The sequence below is a fragment of the Rhincodon typus genome, chromosome 4 (assembly GCF_021869965.1).
Source record: "Rhincodon typus isolate 14 chromosome 4, sRhiTyp1.1, whole genome shotgun sequence".
In the NCBI taxonomy this organism is placed as follows: Eukaryota; Metazoa; Chordata; class Chondrichthyes; order Orectolobiformes; family Rhincodontidae; genus Rhincodon; species Rhincodon typus.
The window spans coordinates 92,726,980-92,738,645 of record NC_063335.1 but is presented as its reverse complement, the minus strand read 5'-3'; the positions used below and the strand labels follow the sequence as shown (position 1 = coordinate 92,738,645).

The following is an 11,666-nucleotide window of genomic DNA, read 5'->3' as shown; positions in this document are numbered from 1 at the left end:
TGTGTGTGTGTGTGTGTGTGTGTGTGTGTGTGTGTGTGTGTGTGTGTTACTCCGACAGTTGCAAAGCCTGCTGATATTTAGTACCCAGGCTTCTACATCATGGCTGTCATCCAAGTAGAAACTAAGTGTTGACGCTGATTAAAATTTACTTTTGAGAGGAAAAAGTAAAGAAGGGACAAAAATACAAACTTGCTATAAGCTGTTTTAAAGTCACCATAATCCCAAAGGACCATAGGGCTGCTCTCTCATCAGACAGGCAACTGTGGTAGTTTAAATTGAGGGTCACCACCTGTTAGAGAAGGGATGAGATTTGAGTAGGTGAGACCTTCATAGTAACCAGTGCAGGAATTGAATCTGCGCAAGTGGCATCACTCTTCATCACAAACCAACTACCCAGCCACTTGAGCTTTGGTATCTGACTTGAGCAAGAAATGTTGTGTTGATCCATCTTTGTCTCATCCAGAGGTCACCAGCATCACGGATACCATTCTTTAGCCATTTTGATTCATTCTACATGATATGCAGAAATAGCTGCAGGCACTGAATACTCAAGGCTATGGTCTTTGACAACATTGCAGCAAGAGTACTTGAAGAAGGCTTCTGCTCCAAGCTGTGCCCCTTGCCAGGTTTTTCCCGCACAGCTACAGTGCTGGCATCTACCAGACCTTGTGCCACGTGCCCTGGGTATGTCCTGCCCACAAAAAAAAGTCATGTAATAATTGACCAACTTTGAGTCCTATTATTCTACACTCGATCATCAGAAAAGTGATTTAGAAATGTTGTTGACAGCGCTATCAAGTGACACTTGCTGAACAAATACTACTGACTGATGCATAGGTTGAGTTTTGTCAGGGCCACTCAGCTCTTGATCTCATTTACAACCTTGGATGAATGTCAAAGATTTAGTTGTGTATTCATAGAAAACCTCCACCTGCAAGTTTCCCGCCAAGCTTCACACCTTCCTGACTTGAAACTATGGCACTGTTCTTTCACTGTTGCTGTGTTTAAAATCTTGGAGCTCCATCCAAAACAGCACAGTGGCTGTACCTGCTTTCCCCCCATTCCTCCTCCCACAAACTGCAGCAGTTCAAAATGACAGCTCACTGCCTTTTTGTATGTAATTGGGGATGGATAAATGTTGGTCGAGCCAGCAATGCCCATGGCCTGTAAACAAATTTTACAGTAACATTGCCACTACACCAGGTAATCACAGTTTAATGTCCTTGGGAGCAAGGAATTGTATCCCACTGTGAAGACGGTTGAAATCTGAATGCAAAAAATCTGTCTAATGATGACCAGGTAACGTCTCCATAGTCCCAGAGAATTATAGGGCCGTTGTGTCATTTGAGACAACTGGTAATGGTTTGACCGGAGGATCTAATGTCTCCAGTGAGGTGAGAAGTTGAGAAGATCGTAGAATCCCCACAGTGTGGAAACAGGCTGTTCAGCATAACAAGTCCACACCGACCCTCTGAAAAGCATCCCAACCAGACCCATCCCTTTACTTGCCCCTGTAAACCCTGCATTTTCTGTGGCTAATGCACCTAATCTACACATTCCTGAATGCTACAGGCAATTTAGCATTACCAATCCACTTAACTTGCACATCTTTGGACTGTGGGAGGAAACCAGGGCACCTGGAAACCCGTGCAAACTCCACATACAGTTGCCCAGGTTTGGAATCAAACTCTGGTCCCTGACACTGAGGCAGCAGTGCCTAAGAACTGAGCTACCGTGCCACCCCTTTCATGGGTCTTTCATAGTGACTTCAGCCAGTACAAGAATTGAATGCGTGCAATCGGCATCACTCTGTTTTGAAAACTAGCTGTCAAGACAACTTAGCTAACAGATCCAACCACTGTCAAAAAGCTCATCTGGTTCAGTTGTCCTTTTGGGAAGGAAATCTGCCCTCCTACCGAGTCTGATCTACGTGTGACTCCAGAACCATGGCAATGATTGATGCTTAACTGTCCTCCGCATTGGACTAAAGATACTTGGTTGTATCAAATAGCTACAAAGCTGAAAGAAGGGGAAGAAACCAAACGGATCACCTGGCATCAACCCAAGCACTGGAAATGACAAACAGCTTTGTTGACCCTGAAAATTCGTCCTTTCCAACATCTGAAGGCCTGTCTAAAATTGAGAGACCTGTCTCAAACTGACTATGATGGTAAAGTAAGATTCTGTGAATATGATTGTGTTCCAGACACCACGTCACCTGCCTTGGTATGTCTTGTTCCACTGGCAGGATGGACCCACCAGAGGCAAAGCAACCAATAATCCGTAATTCATCCCTATCTCCTGAACCTTTGCAGCTCATCCTTCTTGAACTCTTTCTCTTACTCTACACAATGTATCTTCCATATCTTCTCTTTACCTTAAGCAACCATATCTTCCATCACTTGGGCCTTATGCTCTGGAATGCTCTTGCTCTCCCTTTTAATCGCCTTCCTCTCTTTTCAAATACTCTGAAAGCAAGGATTAAATTCAGAATCCTTTATCTCAAACTCTATTCAAACATCTTGACCTTTTCTGCTCCTGTGATAACTGTCCCTCATAAGGTAGCATCAGTGGAGAGAAGCTGTTACATTTCAATTTGAAGTTCCTTCATCAGAAATTTGATTACTCAAGTTCAGAGATTTATGAATTAATGGCATTATCACCACAGCCTGCAGCTTCAATGTTATTGATTTAAGTTAATTTTTTGCTTATGAAAATTTTGGTGACAACAGAAGAAAGATTATGAGCAGAAAGTATGTCGTCTCTGTCATGAAAAGTCTAATAATCATTATGTTAGACATGGTAAAATAATTTTTGCTTTTAGGAATTATGCTTCTGATTTTCACGTTGCAAAGGGTTCAATTCCTACATTACCATGAAGGGCTTTTTTTTCCCAACTGCGACTCCCATCAGTCATCGCTGTCTAATGAGAAAGCAGCCCTGGTAGGTCAGTGGCAACTTTACCTTACAATGCGTTAAATGTTACCCTGTCTGAACCTTTATAATACTTCAGGGCAGATGATTGCATTTCATTATTATCTAGGAGGAATTGTTTCTTCTTTGGCAAAATATTGCTCTAATGCTGGTTCATTCTCTTTTAACAGAAAGAAATTCAAGCAATGAGTCAGTGCCATCACCGGAACATTGTGTCATATTACACCTCATTTGTGGTAAAGGATGAACTATGGCTGGTGATGAAGTTGCTCAGTGGTGGTGAGTGTTTATTCCAGGTATTTCTACAGACTGGAAGGCCTTTCCTTAAATCCAGCTCCGTTTAGCCGGTTTCATTCAAATTTTGAGATTGGGCTGCTTCAGTTGCTCTCTGTTGTGGTTGGAGCAAAAAAAGTTGAGGGTAGAATGCAGAAAACACATTCCCTAACCACGAAATATCAATTTTCAGAATCCCTCCCCCGCCCCCCGCCGTTCTTCTGGAAATCAACTTTCAGAAATTTTTACTATACAAGTTAAATTTTAATGTTGCTGCTCAAACATTCAGTCAGATCATGCTCAATGGACTCAATCCACATCAAAACAGTGCCTGGAGATATAAATTACAATTTGACACTTTGGGTGAAATAAAGTTTCAAGGAAATTGTTGGTTAAGAGTTGCATTTAGCCTGTAAATAGAGGCACTGTGGTGTGTTTTGATTTTTTTTCTGTCACGCGGAATGTTGTCATGCATTAAAATTGGCTCTAAATGTTCCAATTGTTCACATTATCAGTGAATGAAACATCCAATTGGTTTAAAGCTGGCCTTTAATTAGCCTCCACTAACTAAAGTAACATGATGGTTCTAGTAGTAGTCGTGTCCCTACCTTTGGGCCAGAAGGCCTCAGGTCAAGTCCAGCCTGCCCCACAGTCATCATAACATTGCTAAACAGGTTGATTAAAATAACAACAGCTAAAGTGAGCATAGTATTGGAAATAGGAACTAGTGTTGGCCATTTGATCTTTGAATGGCAGAGCAGGATTGAATAATATCATCATGATTGATCTTTTACCTCAATTTCATCTTTTGCACGATGCTTGTGTCCCATAATTCCCTTAGGATCCAAACATAAATCAACTTATTCATGGCTGTCTGAGATTAAACAAAACCCAAAGATTCATAACTAACCTCATGAAGGTAATTTCATCTTGCCACAGTTCTCAATGGGTGCTCCCTGATCTTAGACTATAATGCTGTAGGGAACATATTTTCTCAGTGTCCACCTTTTAGGCTCCTTTAATTTTTGGACCACTTTTCATTGTTCTAAACTCTAGGGAATGTAGTCCTGATCTCCTCACTATTTCTGCTTAGGATAATTGCCCCCTTTCAGGAACCAAGGAACTTGTTGCATTTCCTCTTTCCCCTTCCTTGGGTAAGGAGATGAAAGTTTTTCATGTAATGCTCCCAAGTCTGACGTTACTAGTGCCCTGTACAATTTATCCTCCTATTTAAATCCCTAGCATTTACTGTGTGCAATTTGGAATCAAAGATATAATTTCAAAACTTGCAGATAACTCTGAATTGAGGAGCCAGCCAGTATGGGTTAATTGAATTGTTAAATGAAGCTCAATACAACATGTGCAGTGCATTTTGGTAGGAAGAATAGGAGGGTCATTTATTTGACAGATGCAGGATACAGGAAGAAAAATCTTGAAATACAAAAACCAAAAGCTGGGGATGTGCGTTTCTCCAGCACTTTGTTTATATTTCACCAGGTCTGTCAGCATGTCTGGAAAACCAGCTATGATTCCAGATGTTGTTAACACTGAATAAATTGGATCTGTGAGGGAAACTGGCTTGATAGACCCAGCTTAGTTGGTCTTTAACCTGTGGTGGTCAGTTAGTGAACATACTAGAGAGTGTGTACTTTTAACATTGGTAAAATGTTCACACAACAAAGAGTAGAAATCAGATAACACTAAAATTGGAGGTGTAGTGAACAGCGAAGAAGGCTACCTCTAAGTACAACGGGACCTTGATGAGGTAGTCCAGTGGGTCATGGATTGACAGGTCGAGTTCAATTTAGATAAATGCGAAGTGCTGCATTTTGGAAAGGCAAATCAGGGCAGGACTTGCACACTTAATAATAAGGTCCTGGGGAGTGTTGTCAAACAAAGAAACGTTGGAGTGCAGGTTCATAGTTCTTTGAAAGCGGAGTTGCAGGTAGATAGGATATTGAAGGTGTTTGCTGTGCTTGCCTTTATTGGTCAGTGCATTGAGTATAGGAATTGGAAGATCATGTTGTGGCTGTACAGGACATTGGTTAGGACACATGGAGTATTGCATGCAATTCTGGTCTCCCTCCAATAGGACGGATTATGTGAAACTAGAAAGGAATCAGAAAAGATTTGAGGATGTTGCCAGAGTTGGAAGGTTTGAGCTATAGGGAGAGAATGAATAGACTGTAGTGTCAGAGGCTGAGGGGTGACCTTGTAGAGGTTTATAAAATCATAGGGATGTGGATAGGGTAAATAGGCAAGGTCTTTTCCCTGGAGTGGGGGAGTCCAAAACTAGAGGGCATAGGTTTAAAGTGAGAGGGGAAAGGTATAAAAGGCACCTAAGGAATAACTTTTTCTCACAGACTGTGCAATGAGCTGCCAAAGGGAGTCATGAAGGCTAGTAAGATTACAACGTTTAAAAGGCCTCTGGATGGATATATGAATAGGAAGGGCCAAGAGGGTTATTGGCCAAATGCTGGCAAATGGGACTAGATTTATATTGGATATTTGGTTGGCATGGACAAGTTGGACCGACTGGTCTATTTCCATGCTGTACAACTGTTACATCAGACAAAAAAATTGGTACGATTTCAGTAGAAACCCCAGCAAAATGATTCAAACTTTCGTTATTCCTTCTCTTCCAACAATGTCCTTACAAACAATAAACCCCAGTGACAATTCACTAATATTTCCAAACTAAGGCTTTATATTTAGGTTGACACAGCTGCAAAGGTCTCCTTCAACAAATTATTGCAATTGCACTTGATACTTTTCATCAGCTGAGATTAATCTGAGGCACCTAATACAAATTGCAAATTAGACGTGTTATTATTTTAATTTCAGAGTTTTTGAAGCTGAGTTTTTAGCAGGATTGCTCATCAAAGTGTTACCTTCCTCCTTCATTCAGGCACACCCACAGCACTGTTGCTGTGCTAGGTTATTCTATCTTTATGCACTAAATCATCAACCCCAATTCTTTCATGAGTTGTAAAACAGCAGTAAAAATGCTTGTGTACAAACATGATTCCAAGCCACTTGCACCAAGTCCACAAAAACAATCCTTCAAATTTAAACTTAAGACCATAAATTTCCCTTAACGCAAAAATACAAGATAAAAACTAAACCTAGTTATACATTGTTCCCAATACAGAGGTAATGTTTTCAGTCCATTTTGACTTTTCAGAGCTCTGTAAAATACTTGTACCTCAAATTAGCAAGACTGTTAAAGAAAGCAAAGCAAGTGTGAGGCTTTATTTCCAAAATGATACAATTTTAAAAGGAGGGAAGTTACACCTGTACTGAAACATTGTTAGATCACACTTAAGAGTACCTTACATAGTTCTGATCACCATTTTACACAAGATGTAGAGACAGTGGGAGGAACAAAAGATGTATGAAGATGATAATAGAAATATTGATGTTCATTATCAAGAAATGATTGACAGGATATGTCCCTCTTTTTCTTAAGCAGTGTTGATTATAATAATCAAGGGCAGATCCTCAGCTCATTTCTCCATTTTTTGTTTCTTTTTTGTTTTTTGCAGCCCTACGCTTGCACTTCAATTGCTTGTAAAAGTTTTCTTTTTTTTAACTTCAATAAGCAATATCACAAGGGAAAAGAATACATACACAACATGAAAATTGGTAAAGTTGTGGATAGTGAGGATACAGCGGTATATAGATCAGTTGGAAGGTTGGGTGGAGAAATGGCAAATAGAGTTTAATCCAGACAAGTGTGAGGTGATGCATTTTGATGGTCGAATGCAAGAAGAAAGTGTACACTAAATGGCAGGACCCTTGGGAGATAGCAAGAACTGCAGATGGTGGAGTCAGAGATAATGCAGTGTGGAGTTGGAGGAACACAGCAGCCCAGGCAGCATCAGAGGAGCAGGAAAAGTTGACGTTTTGCGTTGGGACCATTCTTCAGGCCCTTAGGAGCTTTGCTCTACAGAGTGTTCTTGGAGTGCAAACCCATAGTTCCCTGAAACTGTCAAAGCAATTTGATAAGGTGGTAAAGACCTACGGCATGCTTGCATTCATCGGTCAGGGCATTAAGGATAAAAGTTGGCAAGTCATGTTGCAGCTGTTTTAGACTTTAGTTAGACCACATTTGGAGTACTGTGTCGCCAAAATGTAGGAAGCATGTGTAGGCTTCGGAGAAGCTGCAAAAGAGATTTACCAGGATGTTGCCTGGATTGGAGTGTAGTAGCTATAAAGAGAGGTTGGTCCAACCCCGATTGTTTTCACGAGAGTGCCAGAGGCTAAGGAGTGAACTGAGAAGTATATAAAATTGAGAGGCATGGATGGGATGGATAGTTAAATCTATTTTTTTCCAGAGTGGATGTGTCAAATACTAGGAGGCATAGGTTTAAGGTAAGAGGGAGAAAGTTTAAAGGAAAGATGTGAGGCAAGTTTTTATCTTACAGAGGACGGTGGATGCCTGGAATGCGCTGCCACTGCAGAAGCAGATACGGTAACAATGTTATAGATGCATTTAGTTAGACACGTGAACAGGAGGGAATAGAGGGATATGGACCATGTGCAGGTAGATGGGATGAGTTGAGAACGGCATCATGTTTGGCGCAGACATGGTGGGTCAAAGGGCCTGTTCCTGTGCTATACTGTTCCACGTTAATATATGCAGTGGTTTGAATTAAGTTTCTTGTGAGCTTAAAGGAAACACTAACCCTCTTTCCCAAAGGATGTTTCATACATGCAAACGGTTATTGGTTTTCATGTTTTTAGCTCTCCTTGCCATCATCCATAAATTTAATAGAAACATGCAAAATAGTAACAAGGATAGGCTGTTTGAGTCTTGCAGCCTGCTGCAGCATTCAATATGATATGGCTGATCATCCAGCTCAATAGCCTGTTCCTGTTTTTGCCCCATACCCTTTGGTTCTTTAGGTCTAAGAACTGTATGTATCTCCTTCTTGAAAACATTGAATGTTTTGACCTCAAGTACTTTGTGGCAGGGAATTTTGCAGGCTCACCATGTTTTGGATGAAGAAATTCGTCTTATTCTCGGTCCTCAATGACCTACCCCATATCCTTAGACTGTGACCCCTGGTTCTAGACTCTCTACTCATTGGGAAGATCCTTTGAGTTTACCTTGTCTAATCCTGTTAGAATGTTATAGGTTTCTATGTGATAATCCTCTCATCCTTCTAAACTCCAGTGAATATAGTCCTGACTCAGTTTTTCCATCTAGGAAATCTTCATTGCACTTCCACCAAAGCCGGAGTAGCCTTTCTTAGGTAAGATTAAAAGTGCACACGACACTCGGTGTGGTCTCACCAAGACCCTGTACAATTGCGACAAGACATTCCGGCTCCTGCGGTCAGAATCTCTTTTTCTGTGAAGGCCTACATACCATTTGCCATTGACCACTGCTCACCAGCATAGTGCACTTGCCAGGATTTGGGGCAATGATCCTGTGAAGCCTCAATTGATCTTGCCATCCTTGTTGACTTAGAAATGTTCACTCTCAAATCCTTTCATAATTGTAGAAGCAGAGAGAATATTTCCTTAATGGTGGAGTGTACATCTGGATTTCATCAATACCAAGAAATCCAGCAAGGAATTCTGAAGAAATTTCTTTAACCAAAGAGTGATGAGAGCAAAAGTTATCACATGGAAAGTGGATTAAGCAAATAATATAGACATATGGGGGAAGCTAGACCAGTGCATGAGAGAATGAAATAATGTGTTGATGCATTTGGATGAGGAAAGGTGGATGGAGATTTGAACAGAACATAAGTATCAATACATTAGACTAAATAACCTATTTTTATGCCTTTTTTAAAATGAAATCTGGGTTTAAAAAAGATGCCACTCAGTTGAGGGTGACAGCTGTAGGGGAGTTATTCTCACTTAACCCCATTCATTTTTCTCATACTATACATTTACTTGTAATAATTCAAGTTTCTCATCCTTGCTTGACCTTTTGATTTTCTTATTTCTGGAATTAAGATTGATAGAAGCAAATGAAGGGGGCATTCAATAGAGTGTATAGCACCAACACATTGCATTAAACAAATTGGTAAATGTATGGATCTCTTCCTTGAGGCTTTTCTCTCCCTGTTGTTCGCTAAGTACAAGGCTGAGAAAATAAGTATTTTGTTTAGAAATTCCATTCCACCTGAGGAGATGTGATGCAAATGCACATCCAGAAACCTGCGCTGGAAACTCTGCTTACATTTTGATAGCAGTGGCAAATTCCACCACAGCAACTGAAAGAATCCACAACATTCTAAATGAAACAATCCATTGCTTTCTTTTTAAAAAGAGTCAGTTCACCTCATCTCCCAATTTTAATAGGTCCTTTAAAACTTTCCAAGATTTGTACCCTCCATTTCACCAGAAACAAACAGGCTCTTTCTTGGGCCACATTCAATCTGTGTACAAAGTTTTGTTAAAATCATACATATGTTTTTGAAATATATTGGATATAAACAAACAGATGAACAAATGGGCAAAAAAAATCACCCATTTGGTGATAGTTATTGTTTAATGTTTGCTGTTTCCTTATTCTTTGTTATTACCTCTGCCTCTAATGAGCCTATGTTAACTTTTACTGATTTTTCTTTTCTTATTTGCCCCTTCAGTGACTTCTAAAATTCTCTTAATTCACAGGTTTACTAACCTTTGGATACATTCTAAGCTTTTTCCTTTGATCTAATACTATCTTTAATTCCCCTTGTTAGTCATGATTTAAATCACTACTTTTTTTCTGCAGCTACTTTGTGACATGGATCAGTGTGCATTTGGTGCAAATTTTGTGTTATACTTTTTAAAAACTAGCCATTGCTTGTCCCACATCAAGCAATGTAAAGTTCCAATCTGTCTTGGTAAATTTACTGCTTACAGAAACATAGAAAATAGAAGCAAAAAAAAAAGGACTTTCAAGCCATCGTTCCTGATCCTCCCAAACTTGACTGTCCTGAGTGAATCTCTTTTTTTTTAACTGTCTTATTGCCTTCCTTTGTTATTAGGGTTACCCCTTCCTGCTGTTAGTTTTCTTAAAGTTTAGCATCCTGCAGTATTTTACTTTTTAACATTGACTGCTTTGCAACCTTGAGGATGGGAAGCCATCCCTAAATTAACCATTTAGAGGATGGGGGAAATTGCTTATGGATGATGTATCCCAGTTGCTATCTCTGAGGCATGGTTTAAAAAAAACAAAGAACATAACTTTTGTTCTACAAATGCTTTGGTAACAATTGGGGCAATTTAATTAGTTAAAAATTTAAACATTAGTACTTTGCCTTGACTGCCTTTTCTCCCTGTTCTAGGATCCGTGCTCGATATCATTAAACATGTAGTAGCGAGAGGGGATCACAAGAATGGTGTTTTGGAGGAGGCAGTTATAGCCACTATTCTGAAAGAAGTACTGGAGGGACTTGATTACTTGCATAAAAATGGGCAGATTCACAGGTAAGCACAATCTGACCTGGTCAAATAATGTGCTGCCCTGTCAATTTCAAGGATGAGTGTGCCTTAGCAAGGATTTGGAGATGTAGAATCTTTGTGGTATGCCTTTGAGTTTATTGATGGTAATATCTCTTTCATACTTGGAAAGTGATGAGCAGAAATGATTTTGAAACTGGGACCAGAAGTAAAATCTCATGTCGGTTTGGCTCCCTAATGTGTTTCCATCTCAGAACTCTTGCTAGATTATTCAATTATTAATTGTCAAAGCCTGCTAATGGGGACACTTGTAGGAAGATCATCCTGGTGGACATGCCTTGGTCTCTATCAGGGTTGAGACTGGAAAATGGTTTTGATATTTAAGAATACGCTAAAAGAAGATTCTGCCCTAAATCTCATCCATGCTCACTCACCTGAAATGGTTGCTAGACCTTTATCCACTCTCTACATCTCTTTGTCTATTGTCTCTTCCTTTAAAACATTTGCATTTCAAAATACAGGCGTGGTATGTCATAATTTCCACTTCTTGATTTGTCTCTATTATCTGTTTTTAAGCTTGACTTTTTGTTCTGCAGACTTGTTCCCGCTTAGAGCTTTGCAAACTGGTAATACTAAGCATTGCAGTTGGATTTTGTAAAATTGAGGTTTGTTTTTTTTAGAAATTACTCTTCAAAAAACAGTTACTTTTTTTAAATGCAAAAGCTAAAGATCAGACCCTGTAAGGGCAGCTTGATCAGCTTAATTTAAATCCATCAAGTCAAGGGCCATGTTCTAATATCAAAATTGATGGAATGCGTCAACCAAGTGATTTAAAAATATGAATGGTAACTTTTATATTTTTCCTTTGCTGACTGGTTTTACCGTTGATGGTTTGGTTTACAGTCGTTACTCTTCAAAGCATTACTTGAGTGATTTGTTTGTTTGTTTCTGTGATCTGAATAGCAAGGAGAAAGTACTACAGTGAACCATAAGAGATAGTAGGAACTGCAGATGCTGGAGAATCCGAGACAACAAGGTGCAGGGCTGGA

General features: G+C 39.7%; 1 protein-coding gene across 1 annotated transcript in view; it reads left to right on the top strand.

The window, feature by feature from the left end:
* Nucleotides 1-11,666, top strand: part of LOC109915135 (oxidative stress responsive kinase 1) — a 173,310-nt gene that overhangs the window by 36,916 nt on the left and 124,728 nt on the right. The window contains exons 3-4 of the mRNA XM_048596170.1: nucleotides 3,105-3,213; nucleotides 10,503-10,644. Of these exons, the coding sequence (XP_048452127.1) occupies nucleotides 3,105-3,213; nucleotides 10,503-10,644 (251 nt within the window). The remainder of the gene's footprint in view (nucleotides 1-3,104; nucleotides 3,214-10,502; nucleotides 10,645-11,666) is intronic.